The sequence below is a fragment of the Rhinolophus ferrumequinum genome, chromosome 17 (genome assembly GCF_004115265.2).
Source record: "Rhinolophus ferrumequinum isolate MPI-CBG mRhiFer1 chromosome 17, mRhiFer1_v1.p, whole genome shotgun sequence".
NCBI classification, from domain to species: Eukaryota; Metazoa; Chordata; class Mammalia; order Chiroptera; family Rhinolophidae; genus Rhinolophus; species Rhinolophus ferrumequinum.
In genome coordinates this window covers 22,656,285-22,679,123 of record NC_046300.1, presented here as the reverse complement: position 1 = coordinate 22,679,123, position 22,839 = coordinate 22,656,285, and the positions used below count along the sequence as shown (strand labels likewise).

Sequence of the window (22,839 nt, the reverse complement as noted above, 5' to 3'; positions counted from 1 at the left end):
TCCTGTGTCCTTCATCTCCCCAATTTGCATTTCTTCTTTGAGGTTTCCTCGCTTCTCTTCTGGTATATACCAACGTCATATACAAAAGCGATTCTTCAGCTCAGAAAAAGCAATAAGCTATACATCCCAGGCAGGATGAGGCAAAAGTGGTGACCACTGCGTACTGAGCTTCCAAGGGAGAAGACTCTGGAGATGGGGTACCACACACAGGAGGTTTATTAAGAAGGACCCTTGGGAATCAGTATTTGTGAATGGGATGGATGAGATGGATTGGGATGGGATGGGATGGGATGGAATGGAGAGAAGGAGAAGTTGAGTTGTGATGCAGACCTAGTCGGTGGTAGCCTCAGCTAAACCCACCGGCAGCCCTGGGTCTAGAATGACCCTTCAGAGCTGACCCAGATTAGCCAAGATGGCCAGGCCTTTTTCTTCCTCCACTGGTCAATCATTGGATGTAGGCTGTCCCTGGAAGGCAATGTGGCTCTATGTTGTGGAAACAATCCCCAAATCGTCTGACAGCTGAAAGTTCTCTGCCATCAGCACTCCCAGGAGCTGGGACAAGCCCTACATTGCAGGGACATCTGGGTGGCACATCACAGTGCCCACCACAGGGCAGGGGAAGACCTCGGTTACCATAGTCCAACCCCGTCCTATTTTATAAGCTCAGAGAAATAAGGACATTTCCTTCTGCTCCAGGGTTCCATTTGCTCCGTGCCATCCTACCTGTGTTGGTGATAGTGGATTTAAAGGTCTTAATGTGTTTTTCTTCCTTTTCATTATTCTTTCAGGTTTTGAGACATTCTTTTCTTATTTCTGCTTTTGCTTGCTGTCCTTGGCATAATCTCTAAAGAGTCCTTTCTCATTTTCTTTGTGCTGCTATGACAATCAGTGCATCCTCTGCATTATAATTGCTCTAAACATGGTCTCAGCATCTCTTTTCCTCTAGTTCTAAGGGGATAAGATGCTTCCAAACATGAGTTTGTTTAGTAAAACTTGGACTACTCTGTGTGGCATGCTGCCACTGAGCATATAATTCCCTTTACTTTTCTTTGAAGAAGGTACTGTTGGAGGGAGCTTCCCCCCTCCGTTCTTCTTTCATCCCACAGATCATTTCCATACAGCCCACTCGATATTGCCTGGCAGCAGAAGGGACAAGAATAGCATCAAGAATTGAAACCCACAGAAGAGCCGCAGCTGCCTCCCTGTTGTATACTTGAGAGCTGAGCTGCTAACAAGTGGCAGAATTGATTCATTTGAATTTCATCTCCCTTCATTTCCTCTGCCTTCCCTCTGGTGCTGGTGAAAATGAACTAGGACCCAGGAGGCAAGTGGGACGGGGAGAGAATCCAGTGTTTGAGATAATCCATAGTTTGAATAATCAAGAATTAGCTTTGGTTCCTTCATCTCCCACAGCTTTCTCTCACGCAGCCACTGGACGGTGCCACCAAACAAGGAGATGTTCCATGAGTGGCTTCTGGAAAAATTTCTGTCGGATTCTTTCTTTTGTTGACACGATAAAGATACCTCCTGGAAGCTTTCATGTTGGTCATCTCAGAAAAGACTCAGGTGCCCCAGATGCACCTGGGAAGACATAACTTGGACGTTTTACGATGACAGATTAATAGAAAAGAGATGAACCTTTCAAAATATGTCCACACCCAGACACCCAGGCATCAGTTCTTCTCTGGACAGAATAAGAATAATAATGTTCCCCTCCAGAGGACGGGCACGCATTTTAGATAAAGAACCACAGAAAGAATAATACTTCTGCCAAGGGGGAAACATCCAGCCTCGTCGGGGATTATTTGCCAGCACCAGTAGAGAATAAGGACCACTTCCATCCCACCCCCAGTGGCCTGGAGTACACTTCTAAATCATTCCTAGTTCTGGCTGTACAGGGGCATGTACGGCCACTGCCCTGTGAAATTGTTGGTCAGTTGGAACAGACCTACCTAGACCCCCAAACAGACAAGAATCTTCCACCTGGATAGTAGAGAATCAGTGCTTCACGTGGCCAAGGGCCACAGTTTCCCCATCTTGGGATGAGTGACATCTGTTTCTGCAGCTGGAGAGAACTCAGTGTCTGCAGTCCAGCCATGTTTGCTTTGTCTCCAGGGAGATCCCAGCAGCTGAGCACAAGGGGGCCTTGTAGGCTCTCAGACTCTCCATCTCCCTCAGGGCTGATGATGAGAGCTTACCTTGTAGAGCTGAGACGCAGTACAGGCAGAGGAAAATGCTGCAGGTTTACCGTGAAAAATCTACTTAGTACAGATCCAGTCTCTCTCTGCCGCTCCATTCCCCATATATAATTTACCTTCATGTTTTGGCTATGTGTTTCTGAAACTCATGGGCCAGGCCAGTGTCACAGGCTTGATGACAGTGTGTCTAGGACACCAGCAGCCATCCTGACATGTTAAACAATAACAAGCCATCCCCGCCTGACCTCCTGTGACCTTGGCCTCCCTGGGCGGCGTGTGGGGAGCAGGGGCATCCTCCTGATCTAGCTAGGTGCTGACTTTCATGAATTGGACACTGCCTTCTCTGTTTCAGTGTGAGAGGACCTCTGTTTTTATGTCGAACCTGATTGCCTAGGAAGCAGCTCACAATCAGTGTTCTCTCCTCCTCCATTCCCACGTGGACTGCCACACAGATGGGGAAGTGGGGGAGTCTGCACTGGTAAGAGGAGGGTGCCTCACTCCCAGCACCCCAGCCCTTCCCCCATCAGATTCTTAGGTTTTTGAGCTTTTGTTATGTTTTCAGCTACCCAACCTGCCACTGAGCAAATATATCCTGAGCACCTATATGACACTGGCTCCAAAGCAGCCACGGGCATCCTCACAGCTGAGACATTCAGATGGTCCACCAGCCCATCCACATGTGGATGTTTTGCTCTGCTGTGTCCAACCCTCCAATCTGTGACTTTAGGAATTGCTGAAGTGGAAAGAGAGAAGGGGAAAGAAGTGCTGGGGTGACAGGAGATGGTTTACATTTTAAAAATTGTGCAAGCATTTAGAGGAGAAAAGATGGGAATTTATTTTATTTTTTTCTGGAAATGGCTCTCTTTCCTTTGTTTGACTTCCTTAGCTTCCCCTGGACTGAGTCTTACCTTTCTTACTTCTCTTACCTGGCTGATTGGTTCACCAAGCTAGAGTAAATGCTAGGATGGAGAATACCAATTCAGTTTTATTTAAACTGGCATAGTATGTCTGAGCAAGGAAATAGGGGAAGCCCTCTTGCATCCGACAGACAATTAAATGAGTTTGGAAAGTTTCATTTGGTTTGATGTTGACAAAAACGAAGTCTCTGGGTAGCTGTTAATTTTTCCGGATGATTCCCAGAGGAAAATCAAGCCAGTTCAGTGCCTCACATTTCCCTGTGGAACTTTAATGAACTACACAGTATGGAAAAGATACATCATAAATCTCAGTTCTAACTTCTGTTGTTGTTGTTTTTGTTGTTGTTGTTGTTGTCATTTTCTATTGTGGAATTTCCTTACTACAGAAGGAAGAATTTTCTTGTGTGTAGGGGAGGAGGAGCCTATGTTTAATTGAGCAGGTAAAGGGCTCAGGTGGAGAACAGGAATAGACAATTGCTAGACTAGATCTAAAAAGGCCTGCCTCATCCATCCTTTGCTATAATTAGGTAAACAGGGGGCAACCTGTCTGGTGATCCTTCGGATAGAATTAAATTGCCATCATTAGTATCTAGGCTTGCCTGATGTGACTAATAAAGTCATATCTTTGTATGACTTTACTGTCCTACTGATATTGTTTTGTTTTTCCATTCTGTCTTCTTCTTTAAGGAATACTTAAGTTTAATATATATATATCTTATATATATATATATATATATCGCATAAAATAAGTGAGAAAAACTTTGATCTTGCATGATTCCCCCACGTGATCGTTGAGAGGATGAAACTTGAAAACGTACATTAGGATGCTTGACAGAACGGAGACTATAAATGCGAAATCAAGGGCAAATTACATGAAAGTTGTGGATGATTTATATGTCATTTGGTTTCTGCTAACAAATTGGAGGGGTCGCACTGCTGCTACTTGGTTTGATAGACAGTGGTTCTGGAAAGAAAAAAAAAATGAGGTTCTACAAGGAAGGATACTCTTAGTGCATATGAGTTCTCTATTCACCTTTAATTGAAATCTGGGTCTCAGGTCATCATCCTGGATTATTCGGTGAGAATTTGTGTGAAGTCAGAGAGGTCCGGGCAGGCTTATTGATGGGTGAGAGGCCAAAATGAAATTGGAGAAACCTGTCCCTCCGGGTTCTACCCTTTAGGCCTTTGTAATGGAGAGTGGGTTCCATTTGATGGGAACCTTTTGCAGATGAAACAACAGGTGATAACGCTGAAGTATTGAGGTGCTGACCGTAGGTCTGAAGTTAATACAGTGTTATTTATCTCAGTTCTGTTTCATTACAATTGCTAGGACACGCCATTTAAATTCTTCACTGAATCTCTAGAAACTCTGCTTTCTCTGTAGTCATCTCTTTGATGTGTGTCTTTGTGTTTGCAGAAGAGCTTCTAAAAGCCTGAGAGAACTAGCAAGTACTAGGATGGCTACACACGTATGCCCCGAAGTACCACACAGGCTCTGTGTTCATGAGTAGGTTTAAAACAAAAATCACTCAACAGAGAGAAATAGCCAACATTCATTATGTACTAACTTTGTGCCAGGTACTATTCTAAGTACTTTAAGGAATCGCCCATAATCCTTACTACAAATAGAAGTAAGTGTGGCTGTTATCCTCCTTTATAGATGAGGAAACTGAGGCAAAGTGAAGTTATTGAAGGACCTGGGATCCAAACTCAGATAATCTGGCTCCTGAGGCCTTGCTCCTAACCACTGGCCTATGATGACTCCATGCTGGGCACTGTGCTAGGCACTAGGGATGTGCAAGCAAAGAATATTTAATGGTATTATTCAGATTTGACCTTAGAATTGGATGGCTATCTTTCATCTGTGTATTCATTTTTCTGGGCTACTTGGAGGTCACCATAACAATTTGGAACATCATTGACTATCATGGTCAGCAAATAGAATTAAATAATGTGGTTTCTAATGATAATGTAACTGCTAATGTCCTTCAGCATTAAGCGATTACAACATTTTTTAAGAAGTCTCTATTATACTTTTATTAAAAAGCATACTCTCCTATTAGTTGTTAAATTTCAATTAAACCCTGTGATAAGAAACATAAATATATTAACTTTTTTAATTGTTAAAATAGTCATCTGTATCAGCTAGCTACATAACAAGTATCCCAAAACTCAGTGGCATTTATTATTGCTCACAAATTCGTGAGTAGCTGGGTGGTTCTTTTGGTCTTAGTTGGTCTCACTCATGAATCTGTGGTCAGCTGCACGTCATATTGTTCGCCCTGATGATCTAAGCTGGGCTTTCTCACATATGGGGGGTGTGGCTGGCTCTAGGCTGGAATACCTCAGCTAGGACAGTTGGTCTTTCTTTGTATGATCACTCATCGTCCAGCAGGCTAGCCAGGGATTTTCACATGGCGGCCGTGGACGATGGTGGGGGCCTGGAGCGGATTTCAAGAGCAAAAGCAAGAGTATGTATGGCTTCTTAGAGAGGCCTAGGCTTGAGGTCACTTCTGCCTCATCTATGGTCAAAGCAATTCCCAAGGCCAGCCTAAATCTGAGGGGTGAGGAAATAGACTCTACCTCTTGATGGGAGGAGCTTGAAGGTTGCCTTGCAAAAGCATACGGGTAATACAGGATGGGGAATAATGGAAACCATTTTTGAAAATCTACCATACCACATTGAAATAAGTATATGCCCATTATAGATGAAAAAATTGATATCCAGTGTTAAGTAACATGCCCTAAAAATCATAAAACTAATAAATTATAAATTACGAGTACAAATTAGTAGCTAGTAAGTAGTTGAATGACAAAGTTAGACTAACTTAGGTATGTCTAATGCCAAAGACCTTTCTTTAGAACACGATTCTGTGAGGTTTTCAAAGCCTTTAAGTATTCATGTTTTTATGGATCTTTTCAAAAAATGAAAGTGGTATCTGAGGATGAGGAAATGAGAGAGGATAAAATTCAAAAATAATACTAGCCCTTTCATTCACTTATAGGCAGGAATAATTTTAATCAAGGGGCAGTCCTTTAATTTAACAAAATGACCCTTAGTGATAGCTATGGATTATTCACTTTTTCATCTCTGCCTGCAAAAGACATTAGTTTGTGTTGGGTGTTTCTCTTTGGTGATATTATACAGCCTGAGAGGGATCAAGTGCAAATAGAATTCTCATTTGCAAAACTTGTTATCTACAGAATATTTGAGTAAAGTAAGAGTATACTGTGTTTCCCCAAAAATAAGACCTAGCCGGACAATCAGCTCTAATGCATCTTCAGAGCAAAAATTAAAATAAGATCCAGTCTTATTTTACTATAATATAAGACTTGGTATATAATATAATATAATATAATATAATATAATATAATATAATATAATATAATATAATATAATATAATAATATAATTGGTATAATATAATGTAATACTGGGTCTTATATTAATTTTTGCTCCAAAAGACGCATTACAGCTGATTATCTGGCTAGGTCTTATTTTCGGGGAAACACGGTAGTAGTAGTAGTAGTAGTAAATGGTATTTAATGACATCTGAATTTAGCCAATATCATATTCTGTTGGTGATTATGCTGTGAAAATAATGGAGCCTTTGGCAGGGGGACCAAGTACTTTTGGGAAATTCTGAGTTAACATGTTACTTTGCTGTAATTTCTCAGAACCTTTAAGAGGCTAATACCCATTGTGACTCTCAAAGAGGGCATGTCTCAGGCTTATGTGATTGCAGAACATTCATTTGTGGAACTCTCAGACACCTAGAATTCCATAGAACCCTTGGAAAATATGAACTTGATTCTGATCCTTTTGAAAGCTATATGTAGCATTAATAGTATTTGTCTAGCACCTGCTATAAGATAGGCACTATCAGAACCATATCAGAGACCCACGAAATAGATGTTTCCCTTATTTACAGTTGAGGAAACTGAGTAGTTAATCCACTGGCCCAAGAGCCCACAGTTGGTACCATAACTGAGTGTTGAACCTGGTTTTACCTGACTTCAGGTCAATGGTGTTTCCCGAACACTCTTCTGAGATTCAGAAAGTTTAAATGAGTGCGCAGGGTGATACAGCTTGTCAGAAGACACACCATGTCGTGAATAATTTGTAATCCCTCTAACTCCTAATAGGAAATAGGTTATTAGTAAATGCTTACTGGACAGTCTCTTTATTTATTACCTAGTTATTATTACGATCATGCTCATGGCCCAAAATTGCAATAGTAGAAAAGGGTATAAGATAAAAAGCAAAAAATTTTTCTCCATACCATCAGCTCCAGAACCATGCCGTAGAGGTAAGACTATTATCAATTTTTTATTGTTCTTCCCTAATTTTTTAACTATACATGTGGTGTGTATGTGTGTGTGTGAATATAAATTTTTCTCTATTGTTTTACAGAGATAGGATCATACATGTACATTTTTCACCTAATATATATTTGAGGTCTTTTCTGTTATCAGGATTTGTAAATCACTTCTTTCTTTTGTATTGATATAGTATATTTAATCTTCTTTTGTGATGGATTGATGGAGTTTTAGGGTAATTTTAGATTATTTTTTTATTTTTTTCCTTTTGCTATAACAGTGTCTCAATGAAGAAACAATCTTATACATATATCTTAACACAGTTATGTTTTGAAAGGAAAACAAAAACATACAAGGCATGATTTTTCCCCAGTGCCTCCTCTTAGGAAAAAATAATGGACTATTGCCAAGAAAATGTTATAGGAACTGTAAATAAACAGTTTTTTTAAAAAAATACAAATTTTGACAAAAATAGTATCCAGTTTCTCTGGTTTGCTCTGCTCTGATAAGGGAGCAAATGGACTGAGCCAGTGGTCCTATCAAATGCCATTGTGACTAAGATCCACAATGGCTAAAACCAGGAGAGGTAGACTCAGCCTCCGACCTTCCCCGTGGAACAACTCTATATTGGATTTGACACTATGGACACGGATTCAATATAAACTGGACAGATGTAACCAACTTTTTCATTTTAAAGGCATTGTCTGTCATGCTATGCAGTAGCACTTTCAATGATGTAGAATTCAGGTGAGAAGTTGGAAATCCTTTGACTCAAGTAATTCTACCTCTGGGAATTTATCTTAAGGGAATGACCTGAAAGGGAAAATTTATTGTCTCAAAACATTCATTTCAGGTCCATGTTATTTATGGTAAATCATTAGCAAAAATGGGAGAAAACCAAAATATCTAACAAAAAATAATGTTTAAGTAGATCTAATATATAATTCCATTCACTGAGGCATTGTGTAGGTATTAAAATGATAAATGTCATGACAGATTAGAACCTTGAAAAAGGAAAAGAACTGTTATAAAATGATATTTGTATACACAAAAATATTTTATAAAGCCTGGAAGAATAACATGTTAGGTTTGTTAGATGTTTGAATTTTGGATAGTCTTTTTAATTTATAAAAAATATGTTTTATAACATTTGTAAAATTAAAAGTTAATAACCCACAGAAGATAATTTATATTGATTTCTAGGAAGACTGTGAGCCTTCAACAAAAGTCTATTTTAGTCTTGGTCAGGGATTGACATATTCTTTTAAAATGGCATACTGTAGATTTGACTAGGCTCTCTCCTAATTCTTCAGGATTTGTGTATAAGATGTCCATGTGTCTCATTTTTCTGGGACTGTTCCTCTTTGATCCTGTTGTTGCCATACAATTGTTACCAGCACTGCTTTTCACTGTCAGAGTAACTTTGTTCGCATAGTAAGTTCTATGGACCCCCTCACTATAAGGGACATGCTAACCATCCTGTTCTACCCCATTTTCTATTCTGTCCCTGTTTTACCATGCATCTTTAGTATGCATCATCCTTAGATGATAATTGAGCTTTCTGTGGTTTTGTAAGTCTTTCACAGAGCAATGATTTCACCTTGTACTTAAAGCCAAAGAAGAATATATAGTGCATCATAAGTGAAATTGTAAAGATACTGTCCACTATGTTGTATGGTAGTCCTTTCACGTGCTCTTTTAAAAACTGTGAAAATTTGAAAACTTTCTCTCTGCTAATAACTAATCATGTTTCGTTATATTAAATAGGGCCATTTTGTAATTTGACATTCTTGTCTTCTTCCTTTGGCTGTCCAGAAATTAACCCAGTGTAATGGGGAGTCAGATAGAACTGACTTTGAGTTCTATTCCCTGCTCACTACTGTGTTAGTTTTTGATGGCTGCTGTAACAAATTACCACAAACCTTGCAGCTTAAAATAACACACATCTATTATCTTGTAGTTCTGGAGGTCAGAAGCTTGAAGTCAGTTTCACAGACCCAAAATCAGTTTGTCAGCAGGGCCATTTCCTCCAAGGCTCTGGAGGAGAATCTATGTCTTGCTGCTTCCAGCTTCTGGTGACTGCCAGCATTCCCTGACTTATGGACACACCACTCCAATTTCAACTTCATTTTACCTCCTTTTCTTCTGTGTCAACTATCTCTCTGCCTCCTCCTTATAAGGGCATTTGTAATTTAACATCCAGATAATCCATGATAATCCCTTCATCTCAAGATTCCCTAATCACTAGTTACAAAATTGTCAAGGGGATGTAAAGTACAGCATAGAAAATAGAGTCAATAACATTACAGTAAATATATATCGTGCCAGATGAATACTGGGCTGATCAGAGGGATCACTTCGTAGGTTATGTGGATGTTTGACCTCTGTGCTGTACACCTGAAACTAATATAAAATAATGCTGGATGCCAACTGTTAATAAAAAAGTTAAAAATAAAATAAAAGATTCCTAATCACAACTGCAAAGTCTCTTTTTCCATAAAATATAACATTTATGCATTCCAGGGATTAGGACCTAGATTTTTTGGGGGGTGGGGGAAGGTTCAGCTTACTACAATCTACTCTCCGGTCCCCAGAGAGTCATATCCATCCTCCACACAAAATACATTCATCGTATCCCAACATCCCCAAAAGTCTCAACCCACTGTAGCAACAATTCAAAATTCGAAATCTCATCTAAATAGCATCAGCTCAAAAGTCCCAAATCTCCAAAAAGTCCCCAAATCATCTAAGACAGATATGGGGATACTCTGGGGAGGATTCATCCTGGAGCAAAATATCCCTTCATCTTCAAAGTCAAGCATGTGGTCCGGCGCCTTTCACATAGTAGATGCCCAAGAAACTTTAGCCGCCATCAGAATTATTTCCTTTATTGCATTAAGGGGAGGGTCGCACTCCATATGCCCCACATTGCCCTTGCAGGAGAAGAGAAGGTATTGATTGATGATGATGATGTCAACAGTAGTAGTAGGAGAAGTTACAGGACTAGTAACTCTTACTGAGGGTCATCATGTAACGGAAGGTTGTCTATGTGTCTTCTCAGGTAACCCTTGTGAAACACCTTTAGGGTAGAAACTATTATTAGACTCTATGATCAGTTGAGAAAACTGTGGGATAGAGTGGCCAAGCCATGATCTCCATGCAGCCCAATTAAATGCAGACCCACCCTGGACATGTGGCCTCTATTAATGTGCCAGTCCTTTTTCTAATCCTGGCATACATGAAATACAATTTTTAAAATTTGAGGGTCATTTTACCTTGGGTTTCTATTTTGTGTCACTATGAGAATATTAGCCATACCTTGGTTAGTATTCCTAAAACTCTCTTGCTTCACTAGAAGGGATTTCTTCTCTTGAATGTTTTTTCTTGTTGTTTACTTTTAAGCATAGAACCCCCTGTCTCTAAATTTTCATTTCAAAAACTTGAAACTTTCACACAAGTTGAAAAATTGGTACAAGGAACACTTTCATAGCCATCACTTCTCATTTACCAATTGTTACTATTTTACCCAGTTGTCGCTCCCTTCCTAAATATAAGTTTTGTTTTTGCTGGGCAATTTGAAAGTTGCAGCTGTCATAACACTTTACCCCAAAATACTTCAGCATGTACCTCTTAAGAACAAGAACGCTCTCCTTCTTACTTATATCATGATAAAGCCCAAGAAATTTAAGTTTGGTACAATAATATCTAACATACAGTTTGTATTCAAATTTTTACCCAGTTCCAACAGTGCCTTTTCCTAGCATTTTTTAAAAATCCAGAAGTCCTTCTCTGGCATTGCTTTTAGTTGTCATGTCTTTATTTCCTTTAGTTTAGGACAGCTCTGCTGCCTGTTTTTGTTTGTTTCCCTTCAAAGACCCTTTGAAGAGCTCTGATCAGTCACTCTATAAAATATCTTAAGTCCTGGATTGGTCAGATCCTTTCCTATTGATGAGATTCAGGTTAAACATATTTTGGCGTGAATACTGTATAGGTGATATGAGAATCATTTCCTAGTTAATTATGCTTAAGAAAAAGAAATGTGAGGCTCTGGAAAAAGAATGATGTGGTATTTTAGGAAAACAATTAAATATTAAAACCCATAACAGAGCATAATCTTTGAATGGTCAGTGACTGCTTCTGAAACACATTTCACATATATTGATTTCATTTTACCCTCATAACTATGAGACCAATGAGATGGATATTATTAACCATAGTCCTAGGGCCACTAAAATGGACGTGTGATTTGCTAAATTCCTGGAATTTATTCCTCAGAAGCTGAGGTTTAAATCCAGTTTCTGGACCTTGGGTTTGGATCTCAATCCTGTACTTTTCCCACCTAGTCAATAGATAGGGTTAAGCAGGATAAATTTTTTTAAAATGGTCACTTTCACTTATCTTATTCAGAAATCCAAGTGAATTCAGCATAAGTTAGTGGGTTCACAAAGCAGCTTTCAAGTTGCCTTTGGGCCCCGGTGAGTCTTTGGAAGCCTACCTTTATGTAGACAATGTGTTAAGAGTTTGCAGAGCTCTCACTGTTGTAAATGCCATAGGCTTTTGCTGGGAAATAATCATAGAAAAAGCAGAAAGAAACTGAGATGGGTTCCAACTCAGTCTCCCTATAAACTTGCAGCATGTTGAATAATAAGTACAGATGTTAACAAAGATGTAGTCTTCTATTTATTCTATGCTTAGTACCCACAAAGAGATAGGTGGTGGCTCCAAAAAAAGCACACTGATTTTTGTTTGTTGGTTTGTTTTTCCAGTGTTTTCCAGGGTTTATGTGTAGAAAGAACTTTGAAATCCACTCTGGAGATCTATGAGCATTAGATTGTGTAGGAAGGAGGCTACATGTTCATAAGAGTTCTGTTTTCCCCCCAATAAATTGAGGGTTTGCTTAGAGATTTATTTTATGAAATAGGTTTGAAAAGAGGAAAATAAGTGCCTGAAACTCACTGAGATTTGGGACAAATGGATTTCATGTCATTTTGATGAAAGTTTTGTATCTGAACGGGGCCTCCGAGAGATTCTCCCAGGAACAGGGAGTTTTCCGTCCCTTTATTGACTTTCCCAAACTTTGTAGGAAGCTGTCAACAGAGGGCTGGCTTGCATTTGAAACTCGGCACTTGTATTTACAGACATTCCATATCCAAAAGTGGCGAGTAAAAAAGTTACATATACCAATAAGCATTGAATGGGACCTATCCTGCAGGACATTCAGTGAATTCCTCTACTGTCCAAGGTTATGTAGAGATAATTTGATGGGAGCATATCCATGGACTTGCCCCACAAGCATCTAATGTAGTTCACAATGTAAGGCAACCATATAATTTAGTGTTTGGCTGAGAGGCATACTGAAGCCTTTCTCCCTCCCTCCCCCTATCCTGCCAGTCTTTCTTTTTAGCACACAATAGTTCCCCCGGTGTAAAATCCATGCTTGTCCTTCTTCCTCATCTTAGTGGAGTCAGTCGAGAAGGAGAAAAAAAAAATGACTATAGTTTAACTCTGTGAAGAGGTATGTGGTGCCATGTTTGACCACACAAGCTCTGGTAGCCAAGGAAGTTGAGTTAAGATCTTGTCTGTCACTGAGCAGCTGTGACAGTGGGCAGGTTACTGAACCTCTTATGCCTCGATTTGCTCATCTGTATAATGGTCATAAATGACACCATTCAGAGATCTGTGAGGATTGTGTAGGGTGATTTATGTGTATCCAGAATAAAATGCGACTGACTTTTCACCTCCACCATCCCTCAATCTTCATTCTGAGCAAGTGATCATCCTCCTCTAGTCCCGGAATGAAAATGTCAGCCCCATAATTCTGTGCTTAGTTGTAGGTAATAGATTGTCATACCATGATTTTGTCATAAACTCAATTAATTTAAACCAAAGTACAAATGAAATATGATAATTTAAATGTCTAGTTCAAGAGATTTACCAATACTCTGAATTTCATTCAGTGTCCGTCCAGCTATTCTCCCCTCCATTTTGTGCCAGGCTTAAAGGGACGGGAAAGGGGGTGTGGTTGGGTGGCTTGATTTCACCTCTCTGTCCCTTCACCCCATCCCTCTCCCAGGCCACTGACATAACTGGGTTTAAGCTGCTCTGCTCTGAGGCTCCCTGGGAGGTAAAATTGGGGGAGCCTGGTGCTTCTCTCCCGGGACCCTTTCGTACCTCCCACCCCACACATAGGTCTCCGCTGAACCTGTAGTAGATATATTCTAGGTGGTCACTTACTCAAAATCTATGCACCTGCCATTCAGTTTCTTGTTGCTGGGGTCCCTCTGCCCAGCCAAGGAATCCTATGGAACAGTGAGGCAGGATGCAAAATACTCTCCACTGGGGAGCTCATTACCCAGGGGGCCTTTTTGGACCCATAGGAAACAGATTCCCGTCCCTGTTTGACAAACGGGGAGTACAGGCTCACCCCAACATCAAAACATAACCTAACTCCATCACCAAACAGTAGGTCAACCTGGTTCTTGTTTTACGATATTCTGCCTGCCAGCTCCAGGGCTCATGTAATAACTCTCTTCTCTTCTTGGGGAGGTGACAGGATAGGTACCTCTTGACACTTTTTGACTCTCAAAATGAACAAGCAGATGTTGGACTCACAGAACGTGTGTCAGCCAACATTCACATGGCAGCCTGACACCTCACTTTGGAATCTTATATTCATTTAACCAGGAATCTAGTCAGAACTTCAATTTTACCACCTTGTTAGAGGAGTTCATCACTTAATAAATACCAGGCATGTAATAAGTACCAAATAAATGATAACTGCTTGTGATGAAATGGAAATGAATCCTAATTCATTTCAATGAATATTTATTAAATTCTTATCATAGACAATGTGAGAATATAAAAATGGGTAAGATACTGACCCTACCCTCTGAAAGCTCATAGTCTGGTAGTAAACATAAACAGATGTATTTAATTTGAATAGAAAATGGTAAATAATATAGTAGAGGCTAGGATATTAGAGAAGAGAGAGTTTGGAGATTTTGGGAGCTCCCTGCCTTAAACAATTCTGGATCTGCGAGCAGATCATACTCTTTTTAAATACAAGGATCCTCAATTTCTTCGTGTATCTGTCTGGCTTATCAGTTCATATCCTCAACTAAATGATCATAACTGCTGTTAGTAATGCACCACATAAATGACTCATGGCTGAAACCAGGAAAGCTATTCCAAGCTGGAGAGGTCTTCAGTTGGGATGGTTTCTGATAAATCTCGTATTTTAGGATAAAGTGCTGTTTATCATCAGCTTTCTAATCATTATATTTACTGAGCTCAGGTTTCTGTGTCTGGGGAAGGAAGTATGGTGGGAGACACGATTGGAGGATTGTTATAAAGAGCTGGGGAGTCATGAAAGCGTTTTGACCAGCGAGACTACATGGTTAGAGTGTTCCTTTAAAACTGACGTTAGAAGGAGAACGGGAGCAGGGAGAGACTGCTGCACACAGGCAGTCCAGAACGGAGGCTTTTTTGCTTTCAGAACAACATGATGGAGGTTTGACCAGGAAAGAAGCAATGGGAACGTAAAGCATAAAGAGAAGTAGATGGAAGAATGAAATTGAAAATTGTTTTAAAAAATCAGAAGGGAAGAACAGGTGGCTTATGGTGTAGGAAGAAGGTACCAGAGTGGGGATGAAGGGTGAAAATGATTTTACTTGTAGGTCCCAGTTTGTAGCCCTGGTAGGATCTTCTGGTGATAGGTAGTTGTGAGTAGAAATGTGAAACTAAAATTCATGGCTGACGTCAATGCTAAAGATGTGAACTAAGGAGCTGTATCTACAAACATCAAAGAACAGCAGTAGAGAAAATTATCTATACATTTCGTTCACATGAATTATTCAGGTCCCAACTCTCCCTAATGTTTTGGTCAGGAATGACATACCCGTTTCCCCGAAAATAAGACCTAGCCAGAGTATCGGCTCTAATGCATCTTTTGGAGCAAAAATTAATGTAAGACCCGATATATATTATATTATATTGTATTGTATTATGTTATATTTACTATTATACCTGGTCTTATAGTAAAATATATATAAGATATATAGTAAAATAAGACCAGGTATAATATAATAGTAAATATAATTTTATAGACCAGGTTTTATATAATATAATATAATAGTAAATATAATATAATATTATAGTAAAATAAGACCGGGTCTTATATTACTTTTTGCTCCAAAAGACGCATTATAGCTGATTGTCTAGCTAGGTCTTATTTTCGGAGAAACACGGTACATTGATGGCTTTAGTTTATAGAAAACCTGAATATATACCAAAAAAAATCAGCATATAATTTCTATAATAGATTATAAAGCTAACTTTGGAAATATTTCATTGAAAATATCACAAACTTAAACTTTGTGGAGATAAACAAGCACGACCCAAAGGAGAATAAGCAAAGGCCATTTTTTTCTGAGCTTTCGATAGCAAGGGAGTTAGCCACCATGCCTCAAATTTAGCAGAGACTCAAACACGGATAGGAGAGTAGAAAAGCTTTATAGTGGGGAAATGAAAAGCTTCAGATATGCTCTGATTGGAGCCTCTTGGCATGGGGAAGCTGGCGGCAAGCTAATTAGAATGAGAGCGTCCTCTGTGATTTGTTAGGGGAGCAGATTTGGCTTTCCTCGATTAGTCCTAAATTGGAAAAAGGGGCAAATATTAGAGAAGCCGGCAGTTATTGATCAAGATCTACCTGATTTGGATTAATTGCTACAGAGGTTGTAGTTTGGCTTCCTGGGTTGGTTGCTACAGGTTGTGAGTTAGAGCTCTATTTTTATATATGGCCTCACCATTGTCCCTTTGTATATCCAGTGTCTAATTTTGAAACGTGTACAGCTTTTAAAAATTCATTGTCTTCTTATTTGCCTGACCCTCTTGGCCACCATTGTCTTTCGTGTGCTCAAAAGTTGCTTTCTGAGGCATATCTTTGGATTCGTTTTCCAGCTAATCCCTGGTCCTTTTGTATTAAATCTTTTAAATCTTTATTGTAAAATAAAAACAAACAAAACACCTTTATACCATAAAAAGTTAAAACTATACAGAAGAGTATAAACCAAAAAGACAATTCCTCTTCTCCTGCCAGCCCCTGAGTTCCACTCCTCAGTTAACCACTATTAATAGTTTCTTATACATCCTTTCAGAAATGGTCTATGCATATGTAAACATATAAATCATATGTCTATAGTTGCATATTTATCTCTTTTTAAAAGTTTTACACAAACGAGATTATAAGAACCCTTTTCTGTCAAGCTGTTTTTTTGTGGTCGTCTTCGGACATCTTTACATCCGTACAAGTCAGCCTATTTTCTTTTTAAATTTTAAATTTTTGATAGATATTCCTAAATTGTTCATACAACAAAAATGTCCCAACTTATCCCCTGATCAAGTGTTTGACAGTACTTTGTTCTTCACACTTTTATTGACATTAGATATTTTTCCTAATTTAAACCAAGATGATTAGTATTTTAATTTATTTTTCCTGTCAGTGAGATCAGGAATCTTTTCGTATGATTTATTGGTCATTTGTAAGCATCATTTTTCTGTCCATCTTTCCATTGTATCAGTTTCTCACTCCTTTGTAATAACCTCTTGTATTTTAAAGACATTAGCCCTTTACTTTATCATTTGTCCTTTCACTTTGTATATAGTCTTACTTTTTGCCATATAGAAATTTTAATTTTGAGTACTTAAATTTATACAGGTGTTTTCATTTATTTGAATTTTATGTCCTGAATTGAAAGGCCTTTCTGTTTTGCTATTTTTTGCTTTTGAACAGAAGAAACAAATTCTTCTGTTTGGTAGCAGAGTTGTATGGAATGTAATTGGAAGAAATTGGTGTGTCTGGTATTTTTTTCTGAATTGGTGCACTCTGTTATGTCAGAGGAGTTAATGAAAGCCTTTGGGTTAGAAGCCCTGAGTGTCCCTGAGTATCCCCTAATAACGAGAAGAAAGAAACAGAAATCAAGACAGAGATTTTAATCAGCCACTGAAAGAACTATCTACTCAGGCAGTCTGATAAGTGCACTTTTTTTTTTTCTTCTGGAAACAGAATTTGATGGCTGCCACCCAATCCCAGCATTAATTGCTATAGTGCAGAAATATTGGTGACAGGAAAATGTGAGAAAGGCATGGATTTAGGGGTAAAATGGACCTCTCTGGTGGCACAACTCATACCTGGAGACCACATCCAGAAATCCCATCACGTCCTCATTGTCCCAGACATATTTGAAGGGAATGAGGGGACAAGAGTAGTCTGATGAGTTGAGAATTGCAGATGGGCACTTAGGAAGTAGAAAAGATGCTGTTTAATTTGGTCTGTTCTTTTGGTAGGGCTTATTCCTTATCAGAAAGACAGGCAGTGACTCTGTTGCCATCACCAGTGGGACTTCAGACCTTCTTTGTGTTCTACCCACTCATTCTGAAGTTAGTAAGCAGGTACTTTTCCCCACCCCACCCCCACCCCAGCAGGATAGCTTGTATGCTACTTTGGGTTTGTGGGTAAACCTGACTGGAGATAGAGCAAGGAGTTTTAGGTTTCCAGACTCCTCCTTAGCTCTGTATTCTGCTGGACGATAACCGATGTCAAAAGAAGACCCATTTTTTAAATCTCAGGCACGTCTCCATGTCTTTCTTTTTTAAGAACCACTGTTGACCTATCCAGTAATTTCGGGCAACATCAAGATGGCAATCCCTTTCGAAACAGTAATTCAGCATAATAGAGTGGAGAGGCAGTTCTTCCATTCTCCCTGCCAAAGATGACCTTGACGCAGTATCTTTAGCTTTACTCTCTGCTTCCTGGACATCCATGGGCTCAGCTTTCTATACCCTGCATCTTTTGTCACTTTGTCCTGGCTGAGGGTGAAGGCTCTAGTGGCTGAGTCATAGCAGCCCAGCAATCTAGCCAATCCTAGGAGCTTTTGTTCCCCTTTTATCAAGCATCATAGTGAGAAAATAAAATACTTTGAGTCCAACCTCTTTGAATGCCAGAGATACGCTGTATCTGTACTCCTAATAGGCATTCTACCCATTGTGTAGGTGGGCCATGTGAGGCGTGAGGGATTCCATTTCAAGAGGAATTTCACTCTGATGTTGAGAACTCCAGGTATGTCCTAACCATTTCTTGTCTGTGACCGTGACCATTAGATAGACCATTCTGGAGAAACCATGATTAACTCTAGAGGAGCCCACTGAGAAGCAGTTCCATTCTTCCTTCCATCAACTAGTAGCCTGAACTCAAAATTTTTTCCAAAACCATCATGTTGACATGTAACACCAATAGACATTTGATGAGCCAATGTTTATGTTAAAAATAATAAAAATAGTTACCATCAAGAAGAAAAAGCACAACTAGATTCTTTATTCATGCAATAAATATTTAGCCCTTACTGCATGTCAAACACTATGCTAGAAGTTGGGAATATATCTGAGATAACAATAGTAATTATATCTCACAGGTATTGCGCGCTTAACTCGCTATAAGGCACTGTGCTTAATGCTTCCCGTGGATCATCTCATATAATTGTCAAATCAACCTTTGTAATCTGGTGCTTTTATAATTTCTATGCAAGGTAAGGAAACTGACGTTTAGAGAGGTTAAATAACTTGCCCAACAGCATACTGCTAATGAAGATGAAAGTTGGGATACAAACCCAGTGTACTTCCCAAATTTTAATTGTTTACTGTTGTTTCTACATGCGTCAAAAAAGCCTCTGTCCTCATGGAGCTTACAGGCTAAATTAGAGAACACTTTTCTTCAGATAGACTCTTAATTTATCTCTGAGGAGGTGTGGAAAGTTCTCCAGAGTTTGCCCACCTTTCAGCAGGATTTAGGCTGGCCCTACATTCTCAGTTCGTGGAAGTTGCTTGCTGACATGGACACCTTTTATTTTCTCTAATCATTTTCATGTCTTTCTTCTCCTGTACCTTCTCATGTCCCCCTTCTAACATCCTTTGCCTTGTCCTTCCGCCGCCTTCTTTCCTCTCTGAGTGTCCTCCCCTCCACACCTGTTTATTTTTTTTCTCTCTCCCATCTAGACAATTACTAGACTCCCTAAATGCCATGCAATGCACTTTTGAAGGAAAGTATGGAAGGGAGGGAAAATTTCACTGGAAATGAAGTGAGTTATTGATGGATGACTTAGTAAGCCTAGGGGTCCTTCTTTAGTATTCTCTGGCATTTAAGGGACTCAGGATTCCAAAAGCACATCCACTCCATTCTGCTGTTGGCTAATCTCATTTTTTCCATGATTAACAACCCAGTTCATTATGTTTTCAGCTCACATTAATCTTCTCTTCCGTGAGTTTGGTAACATTTGGAGTAATTTCCCTCTGTATTTATTCATCTGGGATCTTTAGAAAAGATAAGTTTGCAGAGTCATTTGTTGCTCATACAGAAAGACGTTTGTTGCTCATTGCTGTAAGAGGAGTGACTATTTCTCCAGTCCTGAGGGAGAATCCCCTGAAGTCAGGCCTGGACTCTCTCCACAATGCAGAGAGCTGCCTCAGTGGATCTCCATGGGGTCCTCTGTTTGGGTTGAGCTGCAAAATAATCGCATCAGAAATCACAACAAGCAATGCTCCCTGGATCCTGACTGTCCTCCTAGAGCAGATGGAATTGGGAGAAAGCTGTGGGGGTAATGGAAAGCGTTGCAAGATTAATGAGTTAGAACAAAGTCTTTGGCTCAAGTCCTGTCTCTACCACCTACACGCTATTTGACCTTGGGCAACTCCCATCATCTCTCTAAGATCCACTCCCCTCTTCTGCAACTTGGCCCCAAAGATGCCGGCCTTCTTTCCATGAGAGAGTAGTCCTGAGGGTTAATTTATATTCTCATCTCTGTTTTTGAGGCAGCTCATAACTTTGTTCATATTATTTATTTTTTGCAATTTCTGAGGCCCCTTCCAACACTAATAATACATGATTTGAAAGAAAAAAAATAGGCTATCGGGGAAGTCTCATCTTACATTTTAAAAAGTCTTCGAGGTATGTGTCATATTTGAAGATCTACTGAGGAGGGAAATTGTTGTTTAGAGAACAGAATGCTTTGGAAATTCAGTTAAGGGCATCCTCCCAGGGATAATGTAATCTCAGGAGGTCACAGGGAGGCAACTCTTTTGGAGATTCTGGGCTGTCAGTTTCTAGCAACATTTCGTTGTGAAGGTTAGAATGCATTCATTCATTTCTTAACTTAAGTAAGATGTTTCTTTAGAGAATGTATTCCAAATTGGAAATCCATTCCAAAGCCATGGCAGATATTGCTATCGTTGGTCATTACCTGTGAAATTGAAATATTAGTGTTATTTCTCACTGCTGCCTAAATGCAGGGCTAAATTGCATTGATACATCTGTTATTGTAAGAAAGGTGTAATTAAACTTCACTGCTGTAGAATTTATAACAGGTTTAGGATGTGGAGAAGAACCAATAGAGATGAGAGAAATTTGGACTGTTTGCTCTAATTCTACACAACTGAAATCAAGGCAATGTCATTCAGAAATGTTGTCATTTATTGAAAGTGTTCTCCCCCAGTACCTGGGATTTAAATAGGAGACTCCCATTACGCAGATAACTCCCAGTGGTGTTAATGGAAATTACCTGCATAACCAACCCTCTGCCCACATAGAATGCCAGATGTCTAGAAACACTTTTAATTGCAGTGTACCTCCCTTTGCAAAAGAGCTAATTGCACCTGCTTCCCTTTCCTGTAGGTACCCAAGCAAGGACAGGAATAATGAAGAGACACATGTGTTAGTTGCAACCTTTTGAACCACCCAAGAAGGAAATCAACGGCGTGGACAGGGCTGGAACCATTGCTATGCTTGGTTGTTGGAGTCAATGAGGAATGGGCTTGTGATTATGCTGACATTCCAGCATGAATCTGGTAGACCTGTGGTTAACCCGCTCCCTCTCCATGTGTCTCCTCCTACAAAGTTTTGTTCTTATGATACTGTGCTTTCATTCTGCCAGTATGTGTCCCAAGGGCTGTCTTTGTTCTTCCTCGGGGGGTTTAAATGTCACCTGCAGCAATGCAAATCTCAAGGAAATACCTAGAGATCTTCCTCCTGAAACAGTCTTACTGTATCTGGACTCGAATCAGATCACATCTATCCCCAACGAGATTTTTAAGGACCTCCATCAACTAAGAGTTCTCAACCTGTCCAAAAATGGCATTGAGTTTATTGATGAGCATGCCTTCAAAGGAGTAGCTGAAACTTTGCAGACTCTGGACTTGTCCGACAACCGGATTCAAAGCGTGCACAAAAATGCCTTCAATAACCTGAAGGCCAGGGCCAGAATTGCCAACAACCCCTGGCACTGCGACTGTACTCTACAGCAAGTTCTGAGGAGCATGGCGTCCAATCACGAGACAGCCCACAATGTGATCTGTAAGACTTCTGTGTTGGATGAGCATGCCGGGAGACCATTCCTCAATGCTGCCAATGATGCTGACCTTTGTAACCTCCCTAAAAAAACTACCGACTATGCCATGCTAGTCACCATGTTTGGCTGGTTCACCATGGTGATCTCCTATGTGGTGTATTACGTGAGGCAGAATCAGGAGGATGCCCGGAGACACCTTGAATACTTGAAATCCCTGCCGAGCAGGCAAAAGAAAGCAGATGAACCCGACGACATTAGCACTGTGGTGTAGTGTCCGAACTGACTGGCGCGGAGGAAGACATTTGTTTGCGGTTGCAGTAGAATAAGTGGTTTACTTCTCCCATCCATTGTAAACATTTAAAACTTTGTATCTCAGTTTCTTTTGAGTTATGCCACTGTTGAACTTTTAACAGACATGACAACATAACAAATAATTTTAGTTTAGGTGATCCACCCCTTAATTGTACCCCCGGTGGTATATTCCTGAGTAAGCTACTATCTGAATATTAGTTAGCTCCATCTCACTATTTAATAATGAAATTTATTTTTTTAATTTAAAACCAAATAAAAGCTTAACTTTGAACCATGGAAAACAGAGTGACTTATTGGTCAAGAAAACAGTACAGTCATTCCATTGCTTTAAAGAGAAACAGACAACCCTTGAAAACCTAAAAAACTATCATAATGAAAGATGTGTTATTAAACCCTTACTGTACACGGAGGAGCCATAGCCATATTATCAACCAGGTAAAGTATCTGTCAGACTTCAGAACCCTGAGCCGTAGGAAACCCAGGTGATAATACCCAGTGGGTCATCTTGTAGAGGCTTAATAAGTCGGCATGTTTCTAGGTGTTTGTTACCTGAAAGTTGGTGTGTTCAGCCATAAAGTCCTTTTTATAGGTAAACACACTATGTGTCTACTCTATGCTAGACACATGGAAAAGAAAAAGACAGCACATATTCTTTCCTCAGCATTACTGTGTGGTGGACGGGTGTGTGACAAACAAATAG

The 22,839-nt window shown here is 39.7% G+C and overlaps 1 protein-coding gene across 8 annotated transcripts in view; it reads left to right on the top strand.

Annotated features, from left to right (window-relative positions):
* The window catches only part of LRRC3B (leucine rich repeat containing 3B), an 85,902-nt gene extending 63,482 nt beyond the window's left edge, over positions 1 to 22,420 (top strand). For 6 of the 8 annotated variants that reach the window (XM_033131554.1, XM_033131559.1, XM_033131562.1 and 3 more), the window contains one exon: positions 21,155 to 22,420. In XM_033131554.1, the coding sequence (XP_032987445.1) occupies positions 21,319 to 22,098 (780 nt within the window). In that variant the 5' untranslated portion in view covers positions 21,155 to 21,318 and the 3' untranslated portion in view covers positions 22,099 to 22,420. Of the gene's footprint in view, positions 1 to 18,483; positions 18,551 to 21,154 lie in introns of all 8 variants that reach the window. The other 2 variants (XM_033131555.1, XM_033131557.1) reach the window with 1 other exon arrangement.
* The last annotated feature ends 419 nt before the right edge of the window (positions 22,421 to 22,839 follow it).